General features: G+C 35.9%; 1 protein-coding gene across 2 annotated transcripts in view; it reads left to right on the top strand.

The window, feature by feature from the left end:
* Window positions 1–18,341, top strand: part of BRSK2 (BR serine/threonine kinase 2) — a gene marked incomplete at its 5' end in the record, with an annotated part of 480,261 nt that overhangs the window by 389,135 nt on the left and 72,785 nt on the right. For both annotated transcript variants that reach the window (XM_083348467.1, XM_083348466.1), the window contains 4 exons: window positions 2,060–2,091; window positions 3,583–3,747; window positions 5,836–5,933; window positions 8,705–8,855. In XM_083348467.1, the coding sequence (XP_083204593.1) occupies window positions 2,060–2,091; window positions 3,583–3,747; window positions 5,836–5,933; window positions 8,705–8,855 (446 nt within the window). The remainder of the gene's footprint in view (window positions 1–2,059; window positions 2,092–3,582; window positions 3,748–5,835; window positions 5,934–8,704; window positions 8,856–18,341) is intronic.

Genomic DNA, 18,341 nt, shown 5'->3' with positions numbered 1-18,341 from the left:
AAAAAAGAATAGTTCAGGATTTTTCATAGTGATTATTTTAGAGTACAGATTAAACCATTGATTCTGTTGTACCTTTCTGAGCCTCTCGGCCACAATCTCAAAGCAGTCTTCATCTGTTGTTTTTTGTTCTATTCCCTCACATTTTCATGCAGATTATTTTGACTTGCCAGTTCTCATTAGCTGGAAATGAGGTGGAAAATAATGAGAGCAAAACAGCTGTCATAGTTCTTGCAGGCCAATTTATTAGGTCTCTGATCTCATACACTCAGTTAATAGGATTTAAACATTGTTCCAATTGTCTGTCTATCCCTAAGTCATATCTACTACCGAGCCATCTGCACAACACATACTGACTCATACTATTTTATAAACTCACCCTGTCATATGGGGTCTATTGACTATTCAGCAGAGAGTTTGTTTCCCTTATTAAAATTACAACCATGATGATTTTCTCTGATAAATCAGAACAAATGCTATGTACAAACCTATTTAAGAATAGTGGAAAGTTTGCCTGTATAACCATAGGGTGTAGACATCTTTGGAGAGATCTCACGCATGCTTGAACTTTGCTGCCCTACCTAGCTAGTGGAAGCCATAAAAAATAAGATTGGTTGAGTGAAGATAGGGGTTAAACTGCCTTCCAAAAGGCAGCCAATTTTTTTCCATCTTGTAAAGTAGTAGTAATAATGGGAACTCCAATACTCTACTCTTGAAAGAGGTCCTGGAGAATTTAGAGGCATCTCAGCCCCATGTTCTCCAGATGATGTAGATTATCTGTTCCAATCTAATTTCAGGTACTGTTATGGGAGAGATATTATTTTGGTCAGTTTGGTGAATGATCAATTCTGAATAAACAGATGGATTTTATTGCTTTGATTTCTTTCAAGCATTTCTGTGGTTTTCAGTACTAACCATAGTGTTTAAGATCACCTGGCTGAGATGGCATTTTAAGGCTTGTTCTATGATCTATAGCCTATGTTCTATGGTAGCTATGGCCTTTCTTGGAATTAGAGGCTACCAGTACAGGTTGTCCTCGACCTAGGACCATAATTGAGTCCAAACTTTCTGTTGCTAAGTGAAACATTTGTTAAGTGAATTTTGCCTCATTTTACAACCTTGCTTGCCACAGTTGTTAAGTGAATCGCTGCAGTTGTTAAGTTAGTAACACAGTTGTTAAGTGAATCTAGCTTCCCCACTGACTTTGCCTGTCAGAAGGTTACAAAAGGTGATCACATGACCCCGGGACAATCCTCATAAATATGAGTCAGTTGCCAAGTGTCTGAATTTTGATCATGTGACTGTGGGTATGCTCCAACAGTTTTAAGTGGGAGAAATGGTCCTAAGTTACTTTTTTCCCCCAGTATCATTGTAACTTTGAACAGTCACTAAATGAACCGTTGTAAGTCAGGGACTACCTGTACAATTCTATGCATATCAAATGAGAAGTAAACCTATTAAGCTTGCTTTCTCAAGTGCTGAAAAGCCAGAAAAATTATCCAAAGAAACACATATGAAGAAACGGTTGTTTCATGAACCCATTTATTTTGGAATGTTATTTCCACAAATTTTGATTGAGTCACTGTTATCCTCTGATCTTGCGGGATCTTTTTTTATCAAGGGGGAAGGGTGGAATATGTCATCCCCTGGCAGTCTGAATAATTTGCAATAGATTGTTATATTTGCAACTCTCAATTGCCTCATAATAGCAACTTCTCCCTCAAACTCCATTTTTCTTTCTATGGATTACTAGGAGGAGAAAACTTTATTTGAAAGGACTTGTGAGGATTTTTATTTATTTGCTGGGCATATATTCAGAGATAATCTGGTTACTTAATTTGTAGCTTGCCCCAATTTGCCTAAGCCAATGGTAAATCTCAGGAAACTGTAAAGAATATATTGAGTTCTGAATGACACTGCTACATTCCTGTCGTATGAATGTACATGTACTGGTAATTTTGAGCAGAGATACAGTTTTGTATTTTAACAAAAATATTAAATAGAGTAATAGCATTTGTTGTTATTTTGTTATAGTCATTCCATTTTTTCTGTTGACTTTTAGCTAGAACACATTCAGAAGCATATATGGTATATGTAAGTAACTTTTGATTAATATTTTGAATATGATCTTAAAGTAATTTCTTGAAATTATGCCTTGGGTACAGAAGATCTAGTTTCCTCTTTTTTCTAAAAATGAAGACCATGATTATATCTTAACATTTAATAATAGTACTTCTGTTTCATTATGTATATTATTTTAATAGTAGTGACATCATTCAGGGAATAGAACTGTTCAAATCATTGCTCTATCTGATTACCTCTAGATATGTTCACTCTCTCTTAATTTTCCTGAAAAGCTTGTGTTAGAACCAGTATTGCTCAAAGAATAATACACCATTATTTCATCCTATAATATAAATATCTGTCTGTAAACAATTTAGATCAATTTGCTTGTGGGATTCTGTCAACATTAGATATGGCAACCAATAGAAAGTATCTAAAACAGATTTGTTGTCTTAGAAAGGTTCTTAATTTTAAAGAAAGTAATAAAGTACCGTATTTGATATATGATTTGCACTAAGATACTGATTCAATATATCTGATTTAAGCTTCTAAGAAATAAATTAGTGGCAGCAAATTTATTATTAAGAGAGTATGCAGTATTTTGAATGGAGACTTTGGAAGTAATACTTAATCAGTAACTAGAATTGTGCATTGGAGATCTATAGATCAGAATTTCCTTAGGAATTCAAAAGAGTCACCATATCTTTATGGAGAATTTTAATTTCAAATTAGCCTCCATATGTATTTGCTACCTACAGTCAATACTTGCTTTTTTCATTTTCTCTCTCTTGTTTGTGATCATCTGGTGATCATCATAAAGAGGGGGAAAATAGTGGGTGTTGTAGTGCTTCTAATAAAAAAAATAAATCACAGGAGCTGTTTGGAAATTTAAAACTTCCAACTTTGAAATAGTTCCTGTGCACTTGCTATCAGCATGAAAACTATTCTTTCTTTTGTTTTTTATAGTAATCTCCTGACACTGCAATGGCTAGATGACCATGCAGCATTACCAAAACATGATGGTAATGGAAAATAATGCAAAGAATCTCTTCTGAATACCAACTGGGATTTTTAAAATTTCTCTGAAAGGGGGGGGGAGGACACCTTGTCTTTTCCAAAGGAACAAAACAGCCTCTTCTCCTCCATTTGATTCTGCACTTCTGTTAATTGCAACAGCCAGGCTATTTAATTTCCCAATTGTGAATTCCCAACTGCCGTTCTGATATATTTTACATAGAAGTCACTATTTAAAATCCTAGATCTCAAAGGCATTAAATACTTAATCAGAATTTGAATCTAAATCTCGGTTGAACTTAACAGGCAAACTGCTTGAGTTCCCTCTTCAGGAGAATATTTTCCTTTTGTGTGCTAGTGTAAATACTTTTTCTTTTCTTATTTATCTCTCTCTCTCTCTCTCCATCCACCTATCTATCTATCTATCTGTCTATCTATCTATCTATCTCACCTCACCTCACCTCACCTCATCTCATCTCATCTCATCTCATCTCATCTCATCTAAAGAGGAGGTAAGAATGAGCCAGAACCAGAACAACCAATTCCACGAAAGGTCCAGATTCGTTCTCTCCCTTCCTTGGAAGATATCGATCCTGATGTTCTAGATAGCATGCACTCATTAGGTTGCTTCCGTGACAGAAACAAACTTTTACAGGATCTGCTATCAGAAGAGTAAGTACTCTGTCTTTATGTATCATTGCTTGAATGTATAAGAAGTGTCACATGTGTATTAAAGGAAATGAAACAATTTAGGCAACATGTTAAAGAGGGGAAGCAGCATTTTTTAGCCAGGTGGCATCAGAATCTTTCCACATATAGAACCATTAAAGGGGAAATGGATACATAAGAACATAAAAAAATGAAGTGAACCATCTATTTACCAAATATTCTGTTTCATACAGTGGCTGCTGTGCTTTCAGAAAGCTGACAAACTGACATACATTTTTTGTCAGATTACAGGTCGAACTTGCCCATTCTACTTCTTTTCTAATACGTTGGACTATAACTGATCATCCTTACCTAACATGTCCATGCTGGCTGAGGACATAGGATTCTGTAATCTGAAATGTCTGATGGGCATTAGATTGGGGAACATTATCTTTATTCACAGTTTTCTTCAAGAATGATGCAATTACTTTGAATTTAAGTCAGTCCCTCAAAATGGTTATAAATAGATGCATACACACAACTCTCAAACCTTTTCTGCTTCAGTTATTATAATCTAGTATGACTTCCAATGTTAAAAATAAATTACTTGGAAAAATTTAGTGTTCTTTCCTGCTAACTGTATTTGTGAGCAATTTCAAATGTATAAAACATTTCCATAGCATTACCTAGTTACAAACCTTTTAACAATCCAGTATATCAGACATGTCAAACACAAGGCCCGGGGGCCGGATCCGGCCCGCGAAGTGGTTTCATGTGGCCCGTGAAGCCATCCTGTAAACAGTGAGGGAACGGCCCCCACTGCCTTGGCCCTGGCCCAGAGACCCTCCTTCTGCCAGAGACCCTCAGATCTGTCCCACTCCTGCCCAGGCCCCCATAGGCACCCTTGATGCCAATGATGTAGAGCTGGCCATGCCCTCCCAGTAGGCCATACGCACTCTAGCCATGCCTACCCAGTAGGCCATGCCCACCTTGGCCACACCCACCCGGCCCCCTGAGGGCAACCACAATGCTGATGCGGCCCTCAATGAAATTGAGTTTGACACCCCCGCAGTATATCTAGTTAGCATTATGATTCCCTATTTTTCTCAAACAGAGAATTGAAATTCAAAAAAGAATTCATAGCAGAGGAATGACTCAGATTGGAAGGTCATTCATTTGTAGCTTAGACCATTGTTTTTCAACCTTGGCAACTCTCAGAATCCCCAGCATTCTGGCTGGGAAATTTTGGAAACAAAGTCCACACAGCCTGAAGTTGCCAAGATGGGGAAACACTGGCTTACAGTAGATACTCAGCACCATATAACATCAGTATCATGGATCAATTTTTACACCAAGCTTCAAGCTGCAATATAGATGATGCAATAGTGTTTACAAATGTTCTTCAGTGTAAAAAAAAACACTGCGTGTACACAAGTTTGAATTTCTGATATTAACACAGTAGGGTAATGTAGTATATTATTTACCAATTATATACTATAATAGGAATTCAGCTATAGCAGTCCCTGATCAACGCAAGAGCTATCATCAAATACTGAGAGCAGTACTTATTGTTGGACCTCCAAGTTCAGTGAATTCCACAGTTTGAATGAAACTGCATGGAAAGCTCCATTCTACTCTCTGTCCTCTGTACGTCACTAAGGTGCCAGGCATTGAACATGATTTTTCATGATGACCTGAGAGACCCATGTGGAAGTAGAGTATATTTTATGTCTATTATGCATCAACTGATGTCTGAAATGAGCTGATGCATATTAGACACAATGGAGATTCTGAAACAGAATCCAGGAAGGACTACATAATATGCTCCTTCCATATATTTCAGTTAGCTCTTAACGCTCTTCTGTAGGCAGCGCCTTTTTAAGAAAATAACAGTGTTACACAAGAAGATCAGGGCATGTAAATAACATCTGCATCAGATCTTCATTTCATTTATTTAATAAACTAATTTTTTTTAGCCACCCATCTCACAAGCTAAAAACAGTATTTTATACTATCTTAGTATTTAAGATATCCGGAATGGAGTGCATTTTATGCAGAAAGTTCCGTGTTTTACTACAGTATGATGTTGTTATAATATTATATTTTTTCTAGGGAAAATCAAGAGAAAATGATTTATTTTCTACTCCTTGATCGGAAAGAAAGATATCCCAGTCACGAAGATGAGGATCTTCCTCCTAGAAATGAAATAGGTATATATATATATATTAAAACCCTATCTTCTGTACGTCCCTCTCTTTGGGCTGCCCTTACTGAGGGTACAGTCACATCGCCATTCATTTTTATTGACAAATTTGTAAAATTCCAGCTGATGAAAATGTTTATTGCACTTTCAGAAAATCCAGTGTATGAACAATAGCTGCCATAATTAGAAGAGCTTCTAAATGTACTTTAGTAGATAACTATTTTTTTAAAATTCCATTTATATCCCACCCTTCTCCGAAGACTCAGGGCGGCTTACAAGCTTAGGCAGTAGCCTATTCTATTAATTCTGCTTAATCATTTTGTACTTACCTAGAATTTCCCTAAACACTGAAATAAAAACCTGTTTAAAAGGGAAGTTCATGTTCATATGGAAATGCACTTAGAGCTTTGGACTGTACACACATACAGACAGAGAAACACTTGGTGGAAATTATGAAAGTATCTTTTCTGATTGATCCACCTAGCTTCTTAACCTGAATTGTTTTGTACAATTATAATTTTATGTAACTTCGTCTTTTGCCATAAGGGAGCAGAAGATCAGCTTGTAACTAATGTTTCAGTTGATTGAGTTTTCTTTTCAATGCAGGTATACCTGTGTTTTTAAAGGTAGCATTGTCTCCAGCTTCTTCAATCCCGATGATACATCATGCTCCCTATTCATACATAAATGCAAACAATAATCTACATTTCCTTATATGAGAAAGAAAAATATACTCCTTAAATGGATTAATTTTATATTCAAGCTGAATATATCTGGATGATGTATCATCTGATTTTAGAATTCATATACGTTATTATCAAGGGAAGCAGAGTGAATGAATGCAGCTCTTTGCTCATTTGTCTTTAGAAATGCAGTGCAAGATTTTGTGTGTGTGTGTGTGTGTGTGTGTGTGTGTGTGAGAGAGAGAGAGAGAGAGAGAGAGAGAGATTATTATCCATTAAATATCACTTCAGACAAACAATTGTTTGGAGATATTGCTTCCTTCAAAGAGGCATATAAGTGTTCGCTTTTCTAGATGGCCATCAGCACATAAAGGAAAAATAGCAGATTACAGGTAGTATTGGGACCGGCAATGTTGTTGCTAAGCCATGCAGTCGTAAAGCATGAAGTTGTGTGACTGCTCCAACAATAGCAGTTGTGGCAATCCCGGTTGCTGGCCTTAGACAGATGCAGCTGTAGCATCCCCATTGTCATAATTTGCAAATTCTTGCCGGCTTCCTCATTGACTTTCCTTGTTGAAAATCAGCAGCGAAGATTGCAAATGGTGATCATGTGTGACCATGGTGCATTGCTATACCTGTAGGTGCAATTAGAAGGACGCGTCATAAGAACGTCTCATATCAGCGCCATCATAAAATTTGAATGGTTGCTGAACAAATGGTCATTCAGTGAAAGCTGTCTGTAATAGATGCAAGATTCAGAATCCTAGAAATCTATATTATATTATTCTCATTCATTTAGGCTCTCTTCTTGTTTTTTATTGTCTGTAATTTTTTGTACATCTGCCTCTTATGATGAAGTTTTGACCGAGTTCCTATAATGGGATCATAATGTCACAGATTTGCAAAGCCTGCAGATATCTACTTTTTAAAGATTTAATATATAAAAATATACAAAGAAAATATACAAAGAAAAATAGAAATAAGAAATTAGGGAAAGGAAAAAGAGAGGGGGAGAGGAAAAAAATGAGATTCAAGGGGAAAAAGAAAGAAAAGGTGTTGACGTACGACTCTTTTTTAGCACAGTACAGGATAAAAACACTCCTACCTCAACTTTTTGCTTTTACATATTAGTATATAACTAGCCATTTCTATAATGACAAATATATCTAATCGATAAAACCAAAGTCAAAATTTCATATATTTTTTAGCACAAGCACAAAATCCAGAAGTAATATCCAATGAAAAAAGTACTTAAATATATTCTCCTTTTTGAATAAAATAATCAATTTAACCATTCCTGCTTTATCTTCCTTACTGTGGAAATAGTGTATATTTCTGTTTGCACCTAATAATCTTTGTGAACTATCACCATTTTTATTAACAAGGTTCACTATATTTTGTTCGGATTCTTTGATCTTACAGGGAAAAACACTTCTTTTTCTTTTTTTTTCACCCTTTTTAAAATGCTAAACTTTTCTTTAAACCCCCTTTTTTAAAATCAAAACTTTCTAATACATTTTTTCTTTAACTTAAAGTACAGGTTTGAACTTCAGTATTAAATTTAGATATCTACTTATTATTACTATTTGCAGTTTTCTGGGATAAAGCATCAAATGCCTATTCTTTTTAAAAGTTTTAGTGCATGATCAGCAACAATAATACATTGTAAGGGAAATGTAAGCATAAAATATAAAAATGTAGCATTACAAACAAGAAAACTAGAATGTAAAGATAAAATTTGTAGAGAAAAAACCCTAAAGTTCTTGGTTGGACCTATGATTTCCCTGAATAAAATGCCTATCTCTTTCCATTATCTAAGCACTGTTTTTAGGTGTTTATGTGTGCTATGATTGTAAGCTGCTTTTAAAAAGTGCTTTAGATATATCATGGAATGGCAGGAGTAAAAAGGACCATGTATGAGATGCAGGGATGTGGAAAGAATTTAAATGGTTTTGGTTTCCATCAAGGTCTTCATCCCCTCTGTTGAGTTTAGAAAATAAATTGAGAGGACACTGAGAAACAAGCTTTTGCCATTCCAAGACCTTTGAGCCATTTCATAACCATGCTAAGTTGACTGCATTATCTCTCCATAAAGATCCTCCCAGAAAACGTGTGGACTCTCCAATGCTGAACAGACATGGCAAGCGGAGACCGGAGAGGAAATCCATGGAGGTTCTAAGTGTGACAGATGGAGGGTCCCCGGTTCCTGCACGGAGGGCAATTGAAATGGCACAGCATGGACAGAGGTAGGTGGTCCCAATAACCAAACAACAAGAAGATTGCGCATGCCATTGACCTGAAGTCTGAGAAACCACAGGAGCTGGTATAGTGGCTCAGTTATTTTTATCAGCATCAGTCTAGGTTTTTTTTTGCAAGAAAGAGAAATTAATCACAAGAAGCTTCTTTGCTTGTTATTGTGTCTTCTTTCTTAATCTTTTGTTTCTAACAAGCATTCAAACCAATGCTAGGGAGAAATTTACAATAGAAACCATGCAAAGATGAGGTAAACACAAACTCAATTGAAATGCTATTTGTTCATAATCCTAGTCCAATGCAGGGTTACGGTTAGCATTTTTTACTCGCTAATGAAATATGCTAGCCACACTGTTGTATTGAAAATCAAATGTCAAAAAAAATGTTCCTAAAGCCATACTTTCAGATATTTTATGGTCATCTTTGTTGTGGTTTTACCAGGATCACATTGCAGAAATAAAAAGAAATCTCGTATGGATATGTTACATAGATATGTTTTAAGAGACTCTACTTTTAAACATTTCAAGCCTCCATCTTTTGGTTCTTTGATGCATGAATTCATGGTCTCAAATATTACATTTATACAGGAAGAATGTTATTTTCTAGAAACTTAGTTCGACCACTAAGCAGAAAGCATGATTGCTTTTACAATTCCCAGAAACTCTCTAGTATGCAGAGTTTACCTAGTTGGGTGCCTTGCTAAATATTGTTATTTTAATTCTAATGTACAACAAAAGGATATCAAAAAAGAAAATATACAGTTTTCTTGTAGAAAATGTCATGATGCATGTAAACCACTTCTTCCATAATATGTTAAGCTAAAATGCTGAGCTATTGTTCAGTTGCAACACCACTGACAGCTTGTCTTAGTAGACCATCCTGGGCAATGGAAGATTTGACACATCCCCAAATATTCCAGGATTAGCATGCAAGGTTTCAGAATTTAAATACCACCAATTTGTAGTTTTTACATTACCATTCTCTGCGTCTGAAACAGGTAATTAAGATAGATCAAGATAGGAGTAACTGACCAAAAAGGGAAATCTAAGCTGGGAAGAGTATTTTTTGCCAAATTGTAAGATTATCTTACATTTATCATGATATATTGGGTTGCTTGTATGGTACAGTGACTTTAACATTTTCATTTGTTAAGTATCACATTAAAAAGTTGCATATCTTACTAACCTGAACTATATTTAACATTTTTTTTCTTTATATATAGTTAATTTTAGTGCTGAAAAACATTGTAGTTGAAATTGGTGGACTGACTCTCCATTAGTGGGATCTTGTATGAAGTAATGTTTTCTGAAACACTACATAAAATGACATCACAGTAAAATACAGTCCAGTTTTATGATGAGATAACAAGGGCTATGATGCATGTGTGCAAAATATGTAGGCAAAACAGGAAATATAAAAAAGGAATTCATAATCTCATGATGCTGTTGCACAGTAGCCTGTGCCTCTGTGCATTCCTTATGCCACTTCATCCTCAAGTAACAAGCACAGCATTGTGTTCATTCATATTGAATATAAACTTGTTCATTTAACGCGAAGTATGCCAAATGAGATGAAAACATGTGGACATAGAGTCTACTATGAATTTCCATGTAACCTCTGGAAATCATTTTGGAGGGGATAGTGCTACCTGGAAGAGCATTATTTTCAATGAGTAGCTATTCTACCATTTCCCCAAACACTTTGAACACTATGATCAAGGGACCAGAGAGGGGGAGATCTCAAACTGAGAATGTTCATGGTCCTTACAAAATCACCACATGTAGGATTTATTGTTGGAAACCACACCAGCTAAAGTGAATGAATATGATTTATTCCTGGTATATATCAGTAAGTTGTTGCATAAGAAAAGTGAAGAAGATGAGGAGAACATCACCCTACTACTACTAAATGAAAACTCTTACAAAATCAACGCAGACATTTTGTTAACAAATTCACTTTCAGCACCATTTTCCTACCAAAGTATAGTGTCTTTGGAGTGTGCATTCGTAGGTCACAGTGAAACTGGACAATTATTAATAGCCTCTGCAAAGTGATTAAGCCTTACTTAGAAGTAGTTGTGGATAAGTAGCTATTTATTTTTGTGAAAAGCATGCCAAAAAATAAGCCTAAAGGAGCCCACCAACATAATTCTGTCTCCAATTTGCTCATGTCCATCTCTGCTTAAAATACATTATCATGTATTGTCTTCCTGAGAAGTATTAAAATCAAGTATATGTTGGTTTTGGCAGTTGCCATTCCAAATGTCCTGTGAAGAGAAAATATAGTTTATATCTTCTTTCAAAACCTTGTATTATCTGGCAGTTCATACATTCCATGCCTCTTCCCTTTCTGTTCATGATACCCAGGAAGATTGCTTGTGAAAAAGATGAATGCCTTGAAATCAACTTCGTTTTCAATTTTTTTCTACCAATAATCTTGCTTCCTCCATTTGCTTGTTTTACTTATTGTATTTCCTTTTATTCCTTCTCTTCTGAGGACTTTGGTGCTTTCACTTGTTCTTGTTTCATAATCTAAACTCAGCTTTTCATTTTCCCCATGGTACATTAATGCCGTCGCAGCTGCTATTTTCATGGTGCATTTTCTTGTCACAGAATTTTTTTTTTCAGCCCAAAGATTGCTGTCAAAGGCTCAAGGCTTTACGTTAGATCAAACAAAACACGCTAGAGCTGAAATACATTATGAACCGAAAGGGGGGGGGGAAGTGCTTCCATCAACAAACTGACATTCTTTTCTTCGTGACTTCTTTACACTGATTACTGAAAAGACAGCTACCTGATACTGGGATCTGTTCTTCTCCATCTGACCCATCTGTAGGGTTCAGGCCTGCCATTTTTTTTTGAGGGCTTGAAATACTTATGGCTTTTCTTTGCAGACTAATGGGAGCAAGTGAAAGGATTAGTGGGAGCAAGTTATGTACTGAAGAGGCTACTTTGAATGGCCAAGCTGGATCTGCATTCTTCAGATCTTGTTCAGCATAATAGCTTCCTTGAAAATTGGCATATCTCACAACCATGGTTCAGGTTTGAGCCAGCATTTAACTGGTAACTGATGTTTGGAGAGGCCAAGTGCAAGAATGGCTCGTATGCAGTGACCCTTATCTCACATCAACAAGATTGCTAGAATTTTAGTTTACTCCTTCACTGGAAAAATTCGGCCTCCCCAATAAACCAGATACTACACCCTTCTATTCAAGGGGCTCTTAAAATCTTCCAGTATCAGAATAGAACTGGGAAAGCAATGTAGCTCTCCATTCCACATATTTTTTGGAAGGGAGGGAGGGTAGCTTTGGTGGGGGGGGACTGCGTCAGGTGAATCTCATATGAATGTCCACATCAGTAACTCTTTTTTCTCACTTTGTTCCTGCCATAGTAAAACAATGTTCAGTAAAAGCCTGGATATCTGTGAAGCCAATCCCACATTCAGCAAAGAAGAAAGGTATAAAACACCAACAATCTGTTCCTCTCCTTTACTTCACTTCTGTTCTTAAAGATGCAGTAATTCTCTTTTCTGCTGGGCATACATTTGATTTCATTCTTTGGAAAGAAATAACTCTAGCCAATGATTCATTCACCTTCACACTATAGCTTTTATTTTGGCCTAACAATCTCCAGATATTTTTGTATGGTTTATGTCTAGGACAGGGGTAGACAATTCTGGAAGTTGAAGTCCATGAGTCATAAAAGAGTCATAAAAGAGCTGAGGTTGCCTACCCCTGGTCTAGGCTGAAAGATTACAAGCAAAAGAGGATTAGGAGTCAGAAGAAATAGTCCTCGTTTAGCAACTCCCTCATACAGTGACCATTTACAGTTACATCAAAAAGTAATCCTCACATTTATGACCTTTGCAGATCTGTAAATCAAAGGAAACCTAAGTATAGTCATAGTTTCACTTAGCAACCACTTCGCTTAATAATCGAGTTGCTTATCCCAGTTAGGATAAGACGAACCTAGCTTCCTCCATTCCACTAAGCTCCCTTAATACTTTTGCTACTGCCCTTCTACCTTGCATATTGGCAATTAAAGTCAAATTTGACCCTAGTGAACCATTTAACCAACCTCAGATGAGTTTCATTTGACTCTCATGTATGGGATACAGAAAATATGTTAGCTTATCTCCTTGATCTTTAAGAATAAGCTTTGAACTTTGAAGATCAAGCTTTCTGTCAGATAATGATGGTTAATTGGTTCTTTTCTTTCAGAGACAGCTTTAGTTTGGGGTCACTCCACATTTTGCTGTTTCAAAGAGGCAGAGATTCTTAATTGGAAAACACTCTTAATAATATATGTAACACGCAGGACTTCAGCAAATATATGACATAACTCATTTTTTTCCTCGATTGACTACTGAAGATTTTATTGTAATTTTTAAAACTGCTTATATTTTTAGGGTCTTTCAATTATGTTAAGGAACTCTTCCAGTATTAATATTTTACAAATTGTTCATAAATTTAGCCAGATAGGGGATCCAATTAACATGCCATAAAATCATGCTCTGAGTTTAACCTATTCCAATCATCTCAAGAACTTTTTGTATAGTCTGAGAAAGTTCTAAGTGAGTCTATGTCTTTTCAAGTCTGCCTTTTGAATATAGAATAGATACAGTCCAAATCAAACAAGCAAAGTTTGTATATTGTATTCCTATTTTTTTAAATCAAGAAATGTTTTAAAACTACATATTCATAATCTGTTTAAGGAGTGATACTGGTGCTCAAGCCTGTCTTGCAATTAAAACTTCTGTCCCAGAAGCTCTTAAGTTTATTCTGTGCAGTTTCAATTTACCTGCACAGAGAGAAAAAGAAAGTAGTTCCACTATATTCATGGGCTAATACAGCCAATATGCATATAGAGGGAAAAGCAGGAACACCGTCACCAACAAGCATTGTATGCTTCTTTAGAATGTTTAAATGACCTCATGGTGGGTTTTTGTAATGTTTACAGCTGACCAGAGAATTATATTAGCATTATTATTTTATATTGAGATTGGAAATGATGATTTAAGTATATTATAGGGGCAAGAATTGGAGACTTTTTGTCGCAATCCTGTACTAAATCTAATATTGAAAATAGTCCTCTGAAGTGAACTTGTGAGAACCCTAATTCACTTTAAGCCCTGAAATGTTTTGTAAGGCTATTCCATTAACTTTCTGAAAGTTACAACAGCTTCCCAATTTAAAGAAGTGGAGAGAGGAACTTTGCCTCTCAGCAGATGGGATGGTCTGGCAACAAGCAAGGCACTCTGTTTTATGAGGAAAGGAGAGTTGTTGCCAAGATCTCATAAACCGTTCATAAGCTGGGGAGAAATAATTAGCTGCTGTTTGATGTGATATTCATCAGAGAATTCCTAAGCACTGTTGCAAGAGCCAAATACTTGATGCAAATTTCAGCATGGAGTGACTGTAGTACAATAGGATTTTGAATGCCTAACTATATGCTCAGAATTCTTGCCAGACCGATCACAGTGCTAACCCACCAACCTTGTGGCTATTCCTCCCCTCCTTCTTGCTGTAAAATCTTTTGTTGAAACAACCAGCAAAACAATAGTCCTTTTTCTCAGAAAGGCTCCAACATTAGCACATTCACCACTTCCCTAAAATGGATCCCTATCAATGTCGCTTTGTTCTCCAAAGCACTGATAAGCTTCCAGGACTATTTCTACTAAGCACTCACTAGAGAGAGGCCCTACTTTATAAGGATTAGTGATATATCTTAAAATAGACTACAATAGTTTTCTCAATGACACATGAAAAGAAAAAGCTAAAAAGTAAGCATCCTATTTAAATACAGAAATACGGAAAAAGATCTTCAAGTTTATCTTGAATTCTGCGGACTTTGAAGACACATACTGTAGATGCAGTTTTCTTGGTCACGGAAACACAAGTGGTTTGCCATAGCCTTGTTTATCAATTTCCCTGGCTTGCCTGCAATTTTGGGATTTCCCTTAGTCTTCTACCCAAGTACTAACCAACCAGTTAGCTTCAGAGCCCGGATAAGATCGGTAAGGTGCTGGAACCTAGTAGGAACCATAAGAACAAAGGAAGTATTTTTAAAATGTTTTTGGTAGCTTGATGAAATATTGTTAAGGGAACAACTACAAAAAAGTAAGATAAGGAATTACAGGGCTAATAAAATTAATCTAACAAAGAAACCCCAACTGAAATATTATCTCCTTGGGTTACTGAATCAGTTCCCTGAAATGGTGGCTGCTCAGAGTCTTAATTTTTCTCTCCCTCCTGGTTCATTTTTTAAGAGGAATACTGCATCGTTAAGAATCCTGACTTCCTAGATGCACACAATTGTTTTGATAGCTGAGGCCACTTTTCTTTCTGCCCTCCTTTTTCCTATTTCTTCTGTCATTTTTGTATTTTTTTTCCTTGTACTCTCATCATTATATTCTTTTTAGTGTCATTGTCTTGTTTTGGTTTCTCCCTCTTGACCTTGCTTTATTTTTCTCTTCATTTTGTATTTGCATTTTTATTTCTCTCTCTCTCTTTCTCTCTCTCTCTCTCTCTCTCTCTCTCTCTCTCTCTCTCTCTCTCTCTCTCTCTCTCTCTCTCTCTCTCTCTCTCTCTCTCTCTCTCTCTCTCTCTCTCAATTTTAAGTTTACTTCCTTCCTCCTGGATCTTTTAGTGCTGCTTCTATATCTGGGTTGCTGCAGCTCACTAGTTCACATGCTTTAATACTTTAGGAAATGCACATACCTGCACTGCTAGGTTTATTGTTTTGGGGAATTGCTTTTATTTAAATAAAGGGTTTTTTGGTTTTTTTTTTGCTTCTTTCTATCTCTCATTGTCAATTTGATGTCCATTCACATTGTTAAAGCACTTCCTGCCTTTCTCTTTCTGGAAAACTCAAGATTCTTTTAAGCAATTATATGTCCATGTTAACTATCTGTCTATTTCCATTTACTTTCCCTGCATTGCTTATGTCTGCATATGTAGAGACATACTGTATGGTCATCGGTTTAAATGAATTTCTAGAGAATATAATAATTTACTTGGAACATTAGTTGTTAACACTTCTACGCTATTATAGCCAATGTAGCTGTCTAGGTAATCTTTTTATACTCCAAAACTAAATAGTTTTGTAGCAAAATGCTTAAAACTTGAAATGATGCACTTTAGGTTAAAAATGCACTTTGGGTTAAAAATGTGAAATGCAGTGTTATATGACCATTGGCAGTAATAGTCAAATAAGTATGAATTAATAAGAAGCTGAAGTATGGCATTTAAAAAAGATTAGTCCCACCTCAAATAAATACCTGCAGGCTTTCAGAAGAGTAGAATATATAACATTAGAGCCTTTCATTTATTTGACTGGTGAGCAAGACACTTTTTAAATATGGTACCCATGCAAATCACTATATATTCAGATGAATATGGAACTAGAAATGCAGACTCCAGAACATGTTTTTACTACTCCAAATCTAAAATATCCCAATATTTCTAAGGATTTCTCTTAATGGTATATCACTGTTTCTTATCTTATTGTTCATTTGTACGTACAGCCACCAGTTGTGCAGGCCACAATTTTTAAGTATAATATGATCTCATCGTGTGCTGGAAAACATAAAATCAATAGTAATAATAATAATAATACATGAGGCCTATGAAATGTGTTTCTAGCATTGATAGACACTCCAGCATATTTTCTGGACAGTAACATGCTGTTTCAAAGGATTATGATTTATTACAATATCAAATTGCACAAAGTCAAGGTATCTATTTTCAGAAACCCCAATCCTAGAAAAATATTCCATTAGCACATGTGGCTCTTAAACCAGAGACAACCTATGGAGGAAAAGCTGCTTCAAAATGATTAAATCCTATATATTAAAGCTTAGAGAATAATGAGGGAATGACAATGCCAGTAAAAGTGGACAGCTAAGGAAGGTTATATAAAAACAATGTTTTTCAAAAAAAGAATTTGTGCCCTTCATGGACTGCACTTGACCATATCCTAGGAATATGCCGGGGATCATATGCCAGGGAAATGGTCACTAATAGTAGGCAAGACTGAGAAAATAATAATACAAAGCAATTGAAACTTAAATTAAATTCAGTTATGCAGGTGTAACTTTACTGTGGTCATAAAAAAAATAAAAGCCTAATATTATTTCAATATTTTCCCACATAAAGCACTGGTGCCTATAAGAAATTTTGCAACTCCTCTGAAGAGATTAAAGCTCTAGACCATGGGTATCAAACTCTCCATGTCACATGACATGTCACGACATATCGCGACTCTTTTTGCAATGCCGGCAATGGGGTGGGCGCAGCTTCAGTATGATGATGAAACCGGCCTGCAGGCCGGCAGTTTGACACCACTGTTTTAGAGTCATTTAGAGCTGAGTGGTATTAGAGATGGATGGATGGATGGATGGATGGATGGATGGATGGATGGATGGATGGAATTAAGTTAATAAAATCATCCCCAGATGAAATTTACCTTACATGGAGTTATCAGAGTAGAGCACAGGTTCCTATAGGAAAGACCTTAAAGAACAGGTTACTCCAAATCACAGGAGCACATTTATTCTGCCAAAGGGATGATATTATGGCAGGCAATATATTAAAGTGGGCAAAAAGGAGAGTTTAAATGTGTTAGATAGGTAATCTGAATTGGTAATTTTCTGGCTTGAATTCTGCTAATATTGGACCAATATGGGTTACTTAGATTAGCCTAAAGGGCTACACTTGCTGTTAAATTGCAGCTCTAGATTTCAGTAGCCCCATGACCAACAAATTAAGTCCAGTCTATTGTTTGCCTCTGCAGATCATTTATGCAGTCAATATTACTCTGTGTAGGTTTAATAACATCTTCAGTCACAATAAAATTACAAAAATCAGATGACCAACCTGAGCTGTTTTAAGGGTCTACATTCAAGGCTTTGGCGGGGGGGCTTCATGTGAATATGGAGTCTCGCTCTCTGCATCCCTGACATAAACCAAAAATCTACATTTCCTGTTGAACTTTATCCATGAAATAGAGATATGATTATAATTATATTTGTCTCCTATATATCATAATCTCTATGTTTATTCCTATGTAGTGTTAATTGCACACATAAGTTCACAAGTTTCATGTAATTTGTTTAACAAACAAAACAACCAAACAAATATACCAGTGAATCATAAACTTTACACAACTTAGCACCATTTGTATAAACCTACTGAGTTTCCCATATTGCAAACATCTGATTGTGATAGTACTTATAAAAATCTTAATTCTTCGAGAAATATCCAGAGACCTATCATCTAAGCTAAAAAGTCCTTCTCCATTTTATGTTTCGATATGCGATGTAATAACATCTCAGATTTTCACTGGTAGTGTCTACTATTTTTTAAATTGGTTTTTTTACTATTTTTTTAAATTGGTTTTTAACTTTTGTATGCTTGATTTTTAACTCCCTGTAAACCGCCCTGAGTCCTCAGGGAAAGGGCGGTATATAAATGCAATAAA

Source organism: Vipera ursinii (assembly GCF_947247035.1).
Source record: "Vipera ursinii genome assembly, chromosome: 1".
Taxonomy (NCBI): Eukaryota; Metazoa; Chordata; class Lepidosauria; order Squamata; family Viperidae; genus Vipera; species Vipera ursinii.
Note: the sequence above shows the minus strand (reverse complement) of the source record. Positions and strands in the feature narration are given on the sequence as shown.